The 13,352-nt window shown below is 38.7% G+C and overlaps 2 protein-coding genes across 2 annotated transcripts in view; one reads left to right on the forward strand and one right to left on the reverse strand.

Annotated features, from left to right (window-relative positions):
* Positions 1 to 116: 116 nt before the first annotated feature.
* Positions 117 to 10,117, reverse strand: ces3 (carboxylesterase 3). Its single transcript, XM_058075793.1, has 13 exons — positions 9,892 to 10,117; positions 7,744 to 7,945; positions 7,538 to 7,676; positions 6,277 to 6,410; positions 5,526 to 5,679; positions 4,776 to 4,880; positions 2,914 to 3,015; positions 2,692 to 2,832; positions 2,517 to 2,597; positions 1,166 to 1,307; positions 819 to 968; positions 632 to 704; positions 117 to 492 (listed from the first exon to the last, which is right to left on the reverse strand). Exons 1-13 carry the CDS (start codon positions 9,953 to 9,955, stop codon positions 315 to 317), a joined length of 1,665 nt encoding a protein of 554 aa, XP_057931776.1. The 5' UTR covers positions 9,956 to 10,117; the 3' UTR covers positions 117 to 314.
* Positions 10,118 to 12,835: 2,718 nt separating this feature from the next.
* The window catches only part of zfpm1 (zinc finger protein, FOG family member 1), a 92,139-nt gene continuing 91,622 nt past the window's right edge, over positions 12,836 to 13,352 (forward strand). Inside the window, exon 1 of the mRNA XM_058074593.1 lies at positions 12,836 to 13,293. Within this exon, the coding sequence (XP_057930576.1) occupies positions 13,254 to 13,293 (40 nt within the window). The 5' untranslated portion in view covers positions 12,836 to 13,253. The remainder of the gene's footprint in view (positions 13,294 to 13,352) is intronic.

Here is a 13,352-nt window from a genome sequence, read left to right on the forward strand (position 1 = left end):
AACGCCGTATGCAAACATACATGTACAAGTTTTTCAAATCGAGCCACTCGACATTAGTAGTAGCTCATTTGTGCCCTCTAGTGCCTACTCAAAACAAATACATAAACACACAAAACACCCTTTAAATGCCAGTGTCTTTATTAGCTTAGAATGGTTTCATTTCATTACACCTGTTATTAAAAAAACTAGAACCCAAAAATAGGGATATGGAGACAACAGAAAGCACTATAATACTCAGTGGCCACTTCATTGTGTAAAACAATCTCACTCCTGGGAGCATCCATGACGGAAAAAAAGACCACCCTTTCTAGAGTTCATCTTCCAGATTTGGCGGTTAACATTTCCACTTTCTGTGGTAAGGTGACTGTTGCAAAATGGACTCTGTCCTCCTTCAGTTTTTGTTTTACAGTCTGTTTCAGGTCTAGAGACATATACTCTTGCTTGTGCCTGTCATACTTAGGCCAAGTGACCATCCCTGGACCATTGGGAGAGCTGGGGAGAGGAGAAAGTGAAAATGCTTTTTTTCAGTTTGCGCATGATGTTTTTGTGGTCATGTTCCCCGTAATACAAATAACAATTATTATAATACAAATAATAATAGTGCACCTTTAGGGATATTGTTCTTACTCACCCGGTACGGACAAAATTGGCCCAGTATTTCATCATCGCTAAACAATGTTTTTCATCCTCTTTGGTAATATTGCCTGAAAATATGCCAGAAATCAGATAACAAGCCACAAATCAGACAAAAGTCCATCCAGCAAACTTACTTAGCCCACATATTATACATTACAAGTAATATTTAATATACAGCATACCTATAATTTGTATATTTCCAGTCCAGAAACATCCTCCAAACACAAATAGGACGTCATCTCCATGGTCGGCCTTCACAAAAGTCGGTCTGGTGGTTTTGTGCATCTCCGCACGATATCCAAACTCATACATGTAAACTGGAATACCCGCATCTAAACGTGAAGGAGAATGTAAATACAACAAATGCTTGGACAAGGTCAAGCTTAGGTCAAATGATTGCTTTATCATCAGAGGCATAAAATGTATCACACCAGGTTGAAAAAGATTCTAAATGCAAGATAAAACTTCAACCCAGAGCTACAAATATACATGTATATCAAAATATACAATACAGATGAATATTTCTGACCTGTGTGGTAGTCTGCCGCCTTAACAACAGGCAGTGTCATCAGAAGGTCTCCCATAAGTTCAGTGAATCCATCCCTTATATCTTCTGGAGTTTTTGCATTTTTCAGGTATTCATCTGCAATCAGGCTGTTGGCTAAAGAGGCCTGTTAGGAAACAATGTTGCCCATTTGTAGATTTCTTCTATTTTCCTCACACAAGAAACACAGGAACTATGGTAACTTAATATGCTTAGCTATCATTGACCAACACAGGTCTCTCTATTTTAGGATCATCTGATACGACCAAAGCTGTTTGCTTGCTGTTGGATTTTGTAATCCCCCATGGACACTATGGATACTTCCTTTTTATGGTGGCTGGCAACCTGCTTGTTATGTACATTACTCTATTTGTGTTCACAATGGAAATCTATGCAAACATGTTTTTGCGGGGCTGAGTTATCAAGATTGGTCACAGGGAATGGCATATAGTTAATAGTGACCATCAGTCAACTTTCACCTTTAACCACCAAATGAAATTGTTATTCATTCATTCATTTTATAATGCTTATCCTCAGGAGGGTTGCGCGGGGCTGGAGCCTATCCCAGCTGTCTTCGGGCAAGAGGTGGGATACACCCTGGACTGGTCACCAGCCAATCACAGGGCACATATAGACAAACAACCATTCACACTCACATTCATACCTATGGACATTTTGGAGTCGCCAATTAATCTAGCATGTTTTTGGAATGTGGGAGGGAAACCCACGCATGCATTGGGAAAACATGCAAACTCCACACAGAGATGGCCGAGAGTAGAATTGAACTTGGGTCTCCTAGCTGTGAGGCCTGTGCGCTCAGTCACCGTGCAGCCCATGAAATTGTCAATGAATTGCAATTCAGAGTAATTTCCTGTTGCCCTGGGTTCATACCAAATTATTAGGTATTGATATGTTCAAGGCTAGTGGTTAGCACACAGGCCTCACAGCTAGGAGACCCGAGCCATCTCTGTGTGGAGTTTGCATGTTCTCCCGGGATTTTCTCCGGGTACTCCGGTTTCCTCCCACATTCCAAAAACATGCTAGGTTAATTAGCGACTCCAAATTGTCCATAGGTATGAATGTGAGTGTGAATTGTTGTTTGTCTATATGTGCCCTGTGATTGGCTGGCGACCAGTCCAGGGTGACAGCTGGGATAGGCTCCAGCACCCCCGCAACCCTGGTGAGGATTATCGGTAGAAAATGAACGAATGAATGAATGTTCAAGGCAGGACGTTCCTTACAATTTATAAACAATATTCAAGCCCAGAATGTTACATATTTATAGCTTATATTTGTCATGATTATTGTAATCATCAACAATTTTCTTGGAGCTCACCCCTTCAGGATAGAACATGTTCATCATCCCCAGAACAGATTCTCTGCTCATGCCTTTCTCCCAGCCGGGAAGAACAAAATTCTGCAAAGCATATTTTCCAAAGAGTATCAGTTCAACATAAGTTAATAAACATGTCACATATTTGAATACTTGCAATGAAATCAAAATATATGACCTGAGGCAGAAGCCACCCAAACTCATGGTTGGTTATCCCCATCATCACTGGCACCCGCATCACTTCTTTCCTTTTTAGAAGCTCCTCTGCAGTATCAGTCAGAAAGACACCATCTACCACACCCCCCAGGTAAATTTTCATCTGAAGACAGCGTACAGGACAAATCAAACTTTTATAGTATGTACCTACTTTTTTTTTTTACATCTTCTCCGTTTCATTTACCTTTTTAGTCGCTTCAACTAACTCCTGTTGGCTTTTTCTTCTCAAACACTGAAGCAGTATCTGTGACGTGCTGTTATAACATCCGGTCAGGTTGGCTACAACCTGCGTGCAAAGAGAGGAAAATTTAAATACTACAAAAAGATCTTTCATTCAAGCAAACTTCATTGTGCTCAACGACTAGATAGGACAGTTAAATCTAGTTTCAGTCTTATCTAGTTATTCTAGAGCAGGGGTCTCAAACTCAATTTACCTGGGGGCCACCGGAGCTATGTTCTGGGTGAAGCCGGGCCGCATCAGGTTTTCAAAAAAACCCCCGCCAAAACGCATTTATTAAAAAATGGAAAAAAAATCAATAAAAAAACTATCTTCAATGCTTTTGCTTCTGCTATACCCTACACTTTTTCAGTACTTTGGTTCCGGTTTTCCACACCAAAATATCTGATAAAACATTCCACTGTTCTCAAATATCTTAATTTTTATTTTTCTATACACAAAATAAGATAAAAAAAATAAACAAAACAAATTAACTAACCCTAACCACATATAGTTGGTAGAGAAATTATTTTTTTCAGATTCAAATGTACAGTATTAACAGTTATTTAACCTTTAACATGAACATTAATGAAACTTAATCATTTTACCCAATTAGCAAGTTAGCATCGTACTCAGTTCCATCCAGGGAGCAGCGTCGTAACTTTAACAACATGTTTGATGAGATGCTTTATCTTGACGTGTATTTTCCCTTTTATTCCAAATCATTTCCTGCATTTATTTGTACCCAGCGTCATAAGCCTTTAGCTTCATTGCTAATCCAAAGCAAAACAGGGTAGGGTGACAGTATGGGCGGGGCAAAATCATGTTAATTGTGCCCGGTGTGCACACAGCTTTAAGCTGTCATTTCAACATTAAACTTTGGTATCAAGGTGGGGGCCTCAAACTAGCGTCTCGCGGGCCACATTTGGCCCGCGGGCCGCGAGTTTGAGACCCCTGTTCTAGAGTAAGCCAGCTCTAGTCTGATGAGACAGCAGTTATCCATTCCTGTGTGGAATTTAACTATTTACTGATCTGACTCTGAGTGGATGCAATTGGTGCATTTCTGTGTGGATGGGACTCTAGTCAGACTAGAACGGAGAGTCTGAGCTGTTGAACTCAGGGCTCCTAGCTGTGAGGCATGCATGCTAACCACCGTGCAGCCCAAACTTTCTTATTTTAACTATTTCTACTATATTGGGTAAAAGAGCGAAAAGGTGATTATATAGGGGTGTTACTTTATGTGTGGAGGTCTCTAATGTTCATTCATTCATTTATTTTCTACCGCTTTTTCCTCATGAGGGTCGCGGGGGTGCTGGAGCCTATCCCAGCTGTCTTCGGGCGAGAGGCGGGGTACATCCTGGACTGGTGGCCAGCCAATCACAGGGCACATATAGACAAACAACCATTCACACTCACATTCATACCTATGGACAATTTGGAGTCACCAATTAACCTAGCATGTTTTTGGAATGTGGGAAGAAACCGGAGTACCCGGAGAAAACCCACGCATGCACGGGGAGAACATGCAAACACAGAGATGGCCGAGGGTGGAATTGAACCCTGGTCTCCTAGCTGTGAGGTCTGCGCGCTAACTACTAGACTACCGTGCCGCCCCCTAGTCATAATAAAGCAAAATATATGACTTCAGGCATAAACACAAGAACTAGGCAAAACAGCTCTAGTCTAGACTACAACTGTAGGATGTGTTTTCTAAGGTTCTATCCACACAAGAGTGCTCCTAGTGGGTTAAAAAAACAATAGCATCCACTCAGTGTCAGATCTTTGATCTCTGGAGCTCACTAATTTAGGATAGAACACGTTTACAGTACCTTGACAAGAGGCAGTGAATCATTGCTGGTGTAGGTTCCAACCAATGCAACTCCACTTTGAAAAATGGCCCTTTGAAACAATCCTTCAGCTTTTGGAGACAGAGTCTAAGGAAAGAAACACACAAATCAGTATGAAAATAAATAAATTGGGTATAAATAATTAATTATAGTGCTACATACTGGTGGTGGTGCTTTGTTGAGTTTAACTGACTTAATTATTAGCAGCACTTAACTTAACTTAAGAACTTTATTTATCCGTTAGGAACTTCATTTGTGCAGAGCATCAAAGCGTGTGCAAGTTCGTGTACCAAAAAATACGACATAAAAACACATACAGTCAACAGATACAAACAATCAACCATCTATTTGCAGAAGAAAGGCTGCCAGTACGATAAAAAACCAGTGATAAAGAAACAATGCTAAAAAAAAAAGCATAAATAAATAATACTTGATAAACTTTAAAAAGTGTCAATCAGTGTTAGTGAGCCACGTACAAACGGATACACACAAGCTTACCCAACATGCACACACATGAAAATCATGAATTCATGAGCAGGATAGATGTCGGTAAAAAACTTGATATGGCTCCTCTCTTAGTCCTAAAAGCAAGTGATCTGTATCTTTTTCCTCAAGCTAGCAGGCTATAGTGGCTGTGCAATGTGTGAGTAGTGTCTAAAGCTACTGATTAATCTAGCCCTGATTAATCTAAACGGGGATTTATGTGGTATTTGTTAGTAATAATCATTTTACCAGTATAGACGCACTGATGCCTCCTGCAGATTCTCCAGCGATGGTGACAGCTTGAGGGTCACCACCAAAGGCCTCTATATTTTCCTGCACCCACTTCAGAGCCGCCAGTTGATCCAAGAACCCCCAGTTTCCTCGAACATGTTCATCTCCAGTGCTTTGGAACAGGACATTTGACAGGATGCTATTCAATTGGCTTTGGATTTTTAAATTACTATAAAAGTCTACAACAACAAAAAAGCCTGAGATTCATTCATTTTTTACCACTTATCCTCACTAGGGTCGCAAGGGTGCTGGAGCTTATCCCAGCTGGCTTTGGGTGAGAAGCAGGGTACACCCTGGACTGGTCGCCAGCCAATCACAGGGCACATATAGACAAACAACCATTCACACTCACATTCATACCTATGGACAATTTGGAGTCGCCAATTAACCTAGCATGTTTTTGGAATGTGGGAGGAAACCGGAGTACCTGGAGAAAACCCACGCATGCACGGGGAGAACATGCAGACTCCACACAGAGATGGCCGACGGTGCAATTGAACTCAGGTCTGCGTGCGTGCTAACCACTCGTCTACCGTGCAGCCTAAATACTACATATTTTTTAAAAAATTGATCATTTCACAATATGCTGTCTATAATCTATAAATCTATAAATCTATAATCTATAAATGACAGAGGAACATTTTGTCTGGTGTATTGAAGAAGTTGCATTGTTTCAGAGACAAGTTAGGTGAGCAATATGGTTACTTACCCAAGGAATCCCAGAATGCCGAGGCGATACTGAATAATAACCATGACTATATTTTCATAAGCAGCCAATGGAGCACCATCATACTGAGAAGCAGCACCTATTGCCAAACCCCCTCCATGGAGCCACACCATTACCTGACCAACAGAGAGCGCTGTTAAATTTTGCAAAAGAGACCTTTCACAAGCCGAGTGGTTAAAACTACAACTGAGCCACAACACTAATTCAACACTAATTCAAAAAGATTCCAAGATTCCATGTCTTGGAAAACTTATAGTATTCCAGAACGAGAGAGACATTAACTCTAATTTGTGGCTCATCCGTTAAGAAATACCATCCTCCAGAGAGTAAAGAGAAGAACATAAGAGGAAAAGAATATACGATACACAAATAATCTATCAAACAATCAATCACAAATTTACAAAATGTTTATCAGGTTCATTTTTTCCGGTCATTAATTGTTAATTTGACCTAGAAACTTTTCTGGTGAGGATGGCATCAACCTTAAGGGATGTGTTTGCCTTCTAATTGAATACAAAAGGTGCAAATATTCATTTTATTTTTTATTTTGTATTTTTTATTTTTTATTTTTTATTTTATTTTTTATTTTTTATTTTTTATTTTTTATTTTTTATTTTTTATTTTTTATTTTTTATTTTTTATTTTTTATTTTTTATTTTTTATTTTTTATTTTTTATTTTTTATTTATTTTTTATTTTTTATTTTTAATTTTTTATTTTTTTTAATTTTTAATTTTTAATTTTTAATTTTTAATTTTTAATTTTTAATTTTTAATTTTTAATTTTTAATTTTTATTAAAATGTAAGGAGATAAATATTAAAAATAATATTTAATAATATAATATTCAAATAAATTCACGTATGTTCTCCCCCTACACTGACACTCAATAGAAACTTTTAAACCATATTTTTTTGCCATTATTTTTATTTTGAAGCCCTATACTAAAGTTTCCTCATATGAATAATTTGTTTAGGATATTGGCATACAGATAACAAAATCTAACATTTCAAGAATAATTTCCCCCCAAAAAATTGATAAAAGCTTGATGAATTAAAGTTCATTATGGACAAATTGCAATTAATCGCAATGAAATAATCAATTAATTGATTGACAACCCTAATTTTTGACCAATAATAGGCCAACCATAAAACAGCATGACTTATTAATTATTATATTTTTGAAAAAACATAATTGAAGGATGACTGGGATGACTGTATAATGAATGTATGTGTCTTAAACATACCGGTAGTTTGTCACCTCTTTTTGCCTCAGCTTGGGTATATACATTTAGATACAGGCAGTCCTCGGAAAGCTCTGGTATGGTGTACTGTACTGACATGACTTTGGAAACATTAACAACAATTTCAGCATCCTGAATACACCTGATGAAGAACATAGAGGTAGTTAGTGTCATTCAAAATAGCAATGATGCAGATCAGTCACTCTTACATGGGAGGCTGCCGGGTTCCATCTCTTTCCCCCTCCCAAGGTTCTGGATCTTGGGGAGGAGCCAGTCGGAGGGGACCCACTGGAGGGCGGGCAAAGGGGATTCCCAGGAATTGCTTTACTTTGACCTCTGTGCCTTTCACAGACACAATTTCTCCTCTTATGTGGCCATTTTTCAGCGAGACCACAGGGTCGGTGCTCCCTCCTAAAGATGTAAAAATCAGTGAAATGTATGTTTTTTTTAAATGTATATAATATAACTTAATTGTATTACAGTGTATTTACAGTGAATGTGATTGTTATTGTGTGTTAAGGGTGCAATTTTTAATATACAACACCTCTGCATTGCGAGGCTGAATGGTGAACGAGGGGTTAGCAACAAGGCCACAAAGCTAGGAGACCTGAGTTTGATTCCCTGCATTGTATGGCGTTTGCATGTTCGCTCCATGCTAGGTTAATTGGTGACTCCAAATTGTCCATAGGTATGAATGTGAGTGTGAATGGTTGTTTGTCTATATGTGCCCTGTGATTGGCTGGCCACCAGTCCAGGGTGTACCCCGCCTCTTACCCGAAGACAGCTGGGATAGGCTCCAGCACGCCCACGACCCTCATGAGGATAAGTGGTAGAAAATGAATGAATAAACATTCCCACCTGTACTTGTGCAAGTGCGAGAGATTATTAAGTTGTTTATTTCTGGAATGCAAGGTCGCGATTATCATTAATAGTGCTATGACAAAGGTAGAATACAGTCCTTGAACGCAACTTAAGGAGTCCTGTGTATCCAGGCACAGTCTGTGTTATTTAGAAATTGAGGGATGGCAAACAGTATAACATTTTTTTTTACTTTCTGTCATGTTTGTTTTGTTTCCGCCATTTTCTTTGTGTTGCAGTGCCTTTTTTTTCAGTTCCTGGGACGGAACCACCTGCTACTCAGTGCTGCACACCTGCGACCTATTGCTAATCAGGCCTTTATCAGCAGGCAGTTTGCCACCCTTGTATGTTAGATTGTCTCTCACACTGTGCTACTTGTACCACAGTCTTGCACACCGCTGTGCCTTGTTATATAATATTTATTCTTTTGTTTTTGTTCACCTTTTCTTAGTATTTGCATGTATTGTGCTGTCTGTCTGCTTTGGGGTCCAATTCCAATTTGGGGTCCATTCATTTATTCATTTTTCTACCGCTTAGCCTCACAAGTGTAGCAGGTGGTGCTGGAGCCTATCCCATCTGTCTTTGGGATACACCAATCACAGGGCACATATAGACAAACAACCATTCACACTCACATTCGTACCTATGGACAATTTGGAGTCGCCAATTAACCTAGCATGTTTTTGGAATGTGGGAGGAAACCAGAGTACCCGGAGAAAACCCACGCATGCACAGGGAGAACATGCAAACTCCACACAGAGATGGCCGAGGGTGGAACTGAACACGGGTCTCCTAGTTGTGATGTCTGTGCTCTAACCACTCGTCCACCGTGCAGCCGCACAAGAAACAACATAAGAAAAATACTACCTGTTCCCTAATCAACAATGACAGTTGTTTACTACAAAAATACAAAAATTAATCTAAAATAAGTGCAAAAAAATACAGATTTAAAGTGAAAACAATAAAAAAAAAGTAGAAATGTTTACGTAAAGTTATGTATGATTGTCAAAACTCCTTCTCTTCCGCCATCAAGCTCACCTTGAAAGGTAATGCGTTCTTTTTCATTCGTATTCATTTTTAATTTGTTATTTTCTCATTGTTTTTAACATTTGTGTACATTTAAATGATTATCTTGTTATTAAAATATATCTTTTAAGTGGGTGGAATTGAACTCTGGTCTCCTAGCTGTGTGGCCTGCGTGCTAACCACTCGTTCGCCGTGCAGCCAGCTTGTGACATTTCTGTCTTTATTAGTTCAACGGGTGAGGGTACATAGTTTTGGTGGAAGCGTAAGGCCAGTGACCAAACACAAATCCCTCGCCTCGCTAGGATTCACATTGTGTACACTCACACATAAAAATAATTCATTTGTTCTCCTCCTCATTATATTTTATTACTGACTTTTTAGGCTTACAACAAATATACCTTCCAACCTGTTCAACACCAGGAATAATATAGTATAATATAATATAGTAATATACGCTATAATTGATGCCTTACCTTGTGTTTCCTGAGCGTTCACTCCCACGAGATGAAGCAGAAAAACAATGGGCAATATTCTCATCCTGATTGGAGTAAAAAAAAATTGAATGATTGTCCTTTGTTTTTACGCACACACACACACACACACACGTAAACCCTTTTACAGACACTCACTGAAATACAACCAAGTCTTAACATTACAACCACAGCCCTGCTTAAATTCGGTCATCTTCATTGATTTGACCTGCGATGAACAAACAGTACTCTGACCGCAGAGTCAAAAATGACATAACCCTGCTCTTTGACCATTTAAGTCCAAGCAACATGACTTAAAATCAATCAATTATATGAAATATTATTTGTAGTATTCATTATAATTCATATTTTATTAATTTGATATTACATTATTTAAATAATCGACTAGAGCAAATCAGCTCTCACACATCAATGTATATGTCTGTGTTTGTTTGTATGAATGGTTCATTCTTCATTCTATATGCAAAAGTTGTAGATGCGAGTGCTCTCAAAGATATTGTTGTATTATAGTGATGTGTCCGAGCTTACTACCGGTACCATTTGCAGGTCAATAGAGAGCAAAACAGAAGATTTCGGTTAAACATTAACGTCCTTAAACAAGCAGTCATGGGTTACAGGCTTACGCACAAGCAGGCATACATGTTGCAAGTTTTTATTGACCTGCTGTGTGAATCACTGTTTCATAGTTATATAAATAACACATGGGATGCTTTTTTTCAATATATATATATATGTATGTAACAGGATAAAAACTGATTTTTGTAATGTATTTATTTCTTGTTTATTTTCTGACAAAAGTGTCTGTGCTGGTCAAACACCTGAACGTTCACGTGGTAGGACTCCTTTAAACTACATATACAGTATACTTCTTTATACAATTATAGAGATGATTACGCAAACATTAAATGCTAAATCTTAATTTATGGTAATGGTAATGGTTTTATTTAATTTGAACATGCATCAGATTACAATTGAATGCATCACATAATCAGTTCACAGTTCCACATGTCCAAAAGGAGTAGGAAGAAGCAAAGCTTATTAAATCCTACACCTCTATCTGGTACTTTTACAATCAGTAACTGTTACATTTGTTCACTTCCTGCTTTCCATAATACAGTTTAAGTTTTTTTTTTTTTTTTTTTAAATTATGTACCTCGTACCGAAGTAGGAGGTGATATGACCATCCAATGACATAATGTGTACCATAGTAAGTGTCAATATAGTGATATATATAGCACATCATGACTGGTTCAAGACTCTTCATCCTTGTATTTAGCAAACATCAACTGCTTGTATTGTTTCTTGAATTGGCTCATCGTTGTGCATTGTTTGAGGGTCTTACTCAATCCATTCCATAGTTTGATTCCACATACTGAAATGCTATGGCTTTTTAACGTAGTCCTAGCAAATAAGTGTTTGAATTTATTGTATTATATTTTTACTTTTTATTTTACTAGTCTGTGCAGCACTTTGGAAACTCTGTTTTTAAAATATGCTATATAAATAAAGTGGATTGTATTGGATTGGATAAATCTGAATGTGAGGTAAATGGGTATTCCAGTATGTTGAAGACGTATTAAGCTTTGCTTTTGTTTTATTTTGCCCATCACCCACAATTATTATGTGAGTCATGAACACATATGTTTTTCGAAGAGAGCTAAGAATGCATATAATGTGAATAACCTATTCTGCCTACACTATGTATACTATACTACACTACACTACATTGAGCAAGACTAATGTGCCTGCTATGGGATCACTGCCGGGAACTGAAATCTTGAAAGAAAACCAGGCTTGAGGGGGACTACCTGGTGCCCACAGGTGATCCGCGGCATATAGCAAGCTATTGCGCTACGTATTTAACCTCCAGTCTATTTATCCTAAACCTCAAAAAGTGTTTCAAACAGAGTGAGGAAGAAGGGTAAAATAAGATGCCAAAAATGTACCACATCCACACGGAATGGGAGGAGAACTTTCTTTCACTCTATCATGTTGGATATGCCATGACTGACTTCATGCTCTGTTAACGTAATGTCATTTAAGCTAATGTCTCATTAATGTAACATTATTGATGCCTAGTGACCAGAATGATAAAATAAAATAAAATGCATCATACTCACCACACACTCATCTGGAACACTTGCAGTGGAAGTGGCAAACAAACACTTTCCCAGGCTGACATATATATAAAATATAATATGTCTGTATCTTTTTCTGTGTTGGAATTGGATCAATTGATGAGATGTTCAAGCGTACTGGTAACTTTGAGTATTGGACATGGGTTTTCAGACAACATCCAATAAGAGGATGTATCCTAATGCTGCTAGCTTGTGAAGTAAATTTGACTTCTGATTGGTTAAATTTTAAGTGACATCGGGCCAGCACTATTAACTCTGAAGGCCCTGGGTTGATTACATTGATTTGGCAGCACAGACAGTAGATGCTGAAATCTGAATCTAATGAAACACAGGGGGAGCCCTCGAGTTAGAAAAAAATGAACTGTGTTTGACTTCTGCATACGTAGTTTCAAAACTGACCACTAGATGGAAGTAAAGAACGTTTAAAAAAGAGTAATAAACTCACTCGTGACCCCAGATCAGTGTTTATTGTACGTGCTGGGGTTATATATATAACTGGTAGACGTCTCATACCACGTAACTGAAAAAGGGGGTTTATTCAAACAATCTTATAATTAGGGAGCATTATGACATGGTAACGAATTGTAAAGCATATATTTTCAATAATAATTCGCAATACAGCACTTAGGTTTGCATTAAATAACATAAACACAAGTCATTCTAAATAAAACAAGTTTTTATGAAATGTACACGTTTTGGACATTTCAACCAATCAGAGAGGAGTACGGTGTCTTGCGTCACAAAAGAGGCGGGTCAAGAGTACGCCAACTTGACTGTTTGTGCGGATGTTGGATATAGTGGCTTCCAGCCCAAGAGACGGTGCAAGCGGCCGAACGCCGGACCGGTGAGACGACACCCGAATAGAAAGCTACATCTCCGCAGAAGTGTTCATATTTCCACTGGCCTCTTTTACTGCTGGGACGCGGAATAACGTGGACTAACATTATTAGCAGCAAAGCGGAGACGAGACGAGGCGAGACGCGGACACGTTAGGACGGACAAGCCAAGGGACTCAGCCACAGGTAGGAAGCTGTCGTGGCTGAAGATATCAAAGTACAGGCGGGTCATGTAGATTTTATTTTTCTCCGACCCGAGCGACGAGTCGCAGCAATAGAACCGAATCAAGCCGAACTGAGAAGATTTAACACGCTGCTCCGCCGCTCAGCCCATCCGACTGGGCTCCTGGTCCCAGGAAAAGTCATCATCATGTCCAGGAGGAAGCAAAGCAAACCCCGGCAGATTAAGCGTAAGTAAAGACTCACAATGTTTGTTGTTTTGAGTCCCAAGATTCACTTCTGAGGAGGC

The sequence above is a fragment of the Doryrhamphus excisus genome, chromosome 6, assembly GCF_030265055.1.
Source record: "Doryrhamphus excisus isolate RoL2022-K1 chromosome 6, RoL_Dexc_1.0, whole genome shotgun sequence".
In the NCBI taxonomy this organism is placed as follows: Eukaryota; Metazoa; Chordata; class Actinopteri; order Syngnathiformes; family Syngnathidae; genus Doryrhamphus; species Doryrhamphus excisus.

Coding starts and splice junctions, on each gene's coding strand:
- ces3 (XM_058075793.1), bottom strand. CDS start 9,955: ATGAGAATATTGCCCATTGTTTTTCTGCTTCATCTCGTGGGAGTGAAC. Junction 7,946..9,891: donor GAACGCTCAGGAAACACAAG/GTAAGGCATCAA, acceptor TTACATCTTTAG/GAGGGAGCACCGACCCTGTG. Junction 969..1,165: donor GGCGGCAGACTACCACACAG/GTCAGAAATATT, acceptor CTTCACGTTTAG/ATGCGGGTATTCCAGTTTAC.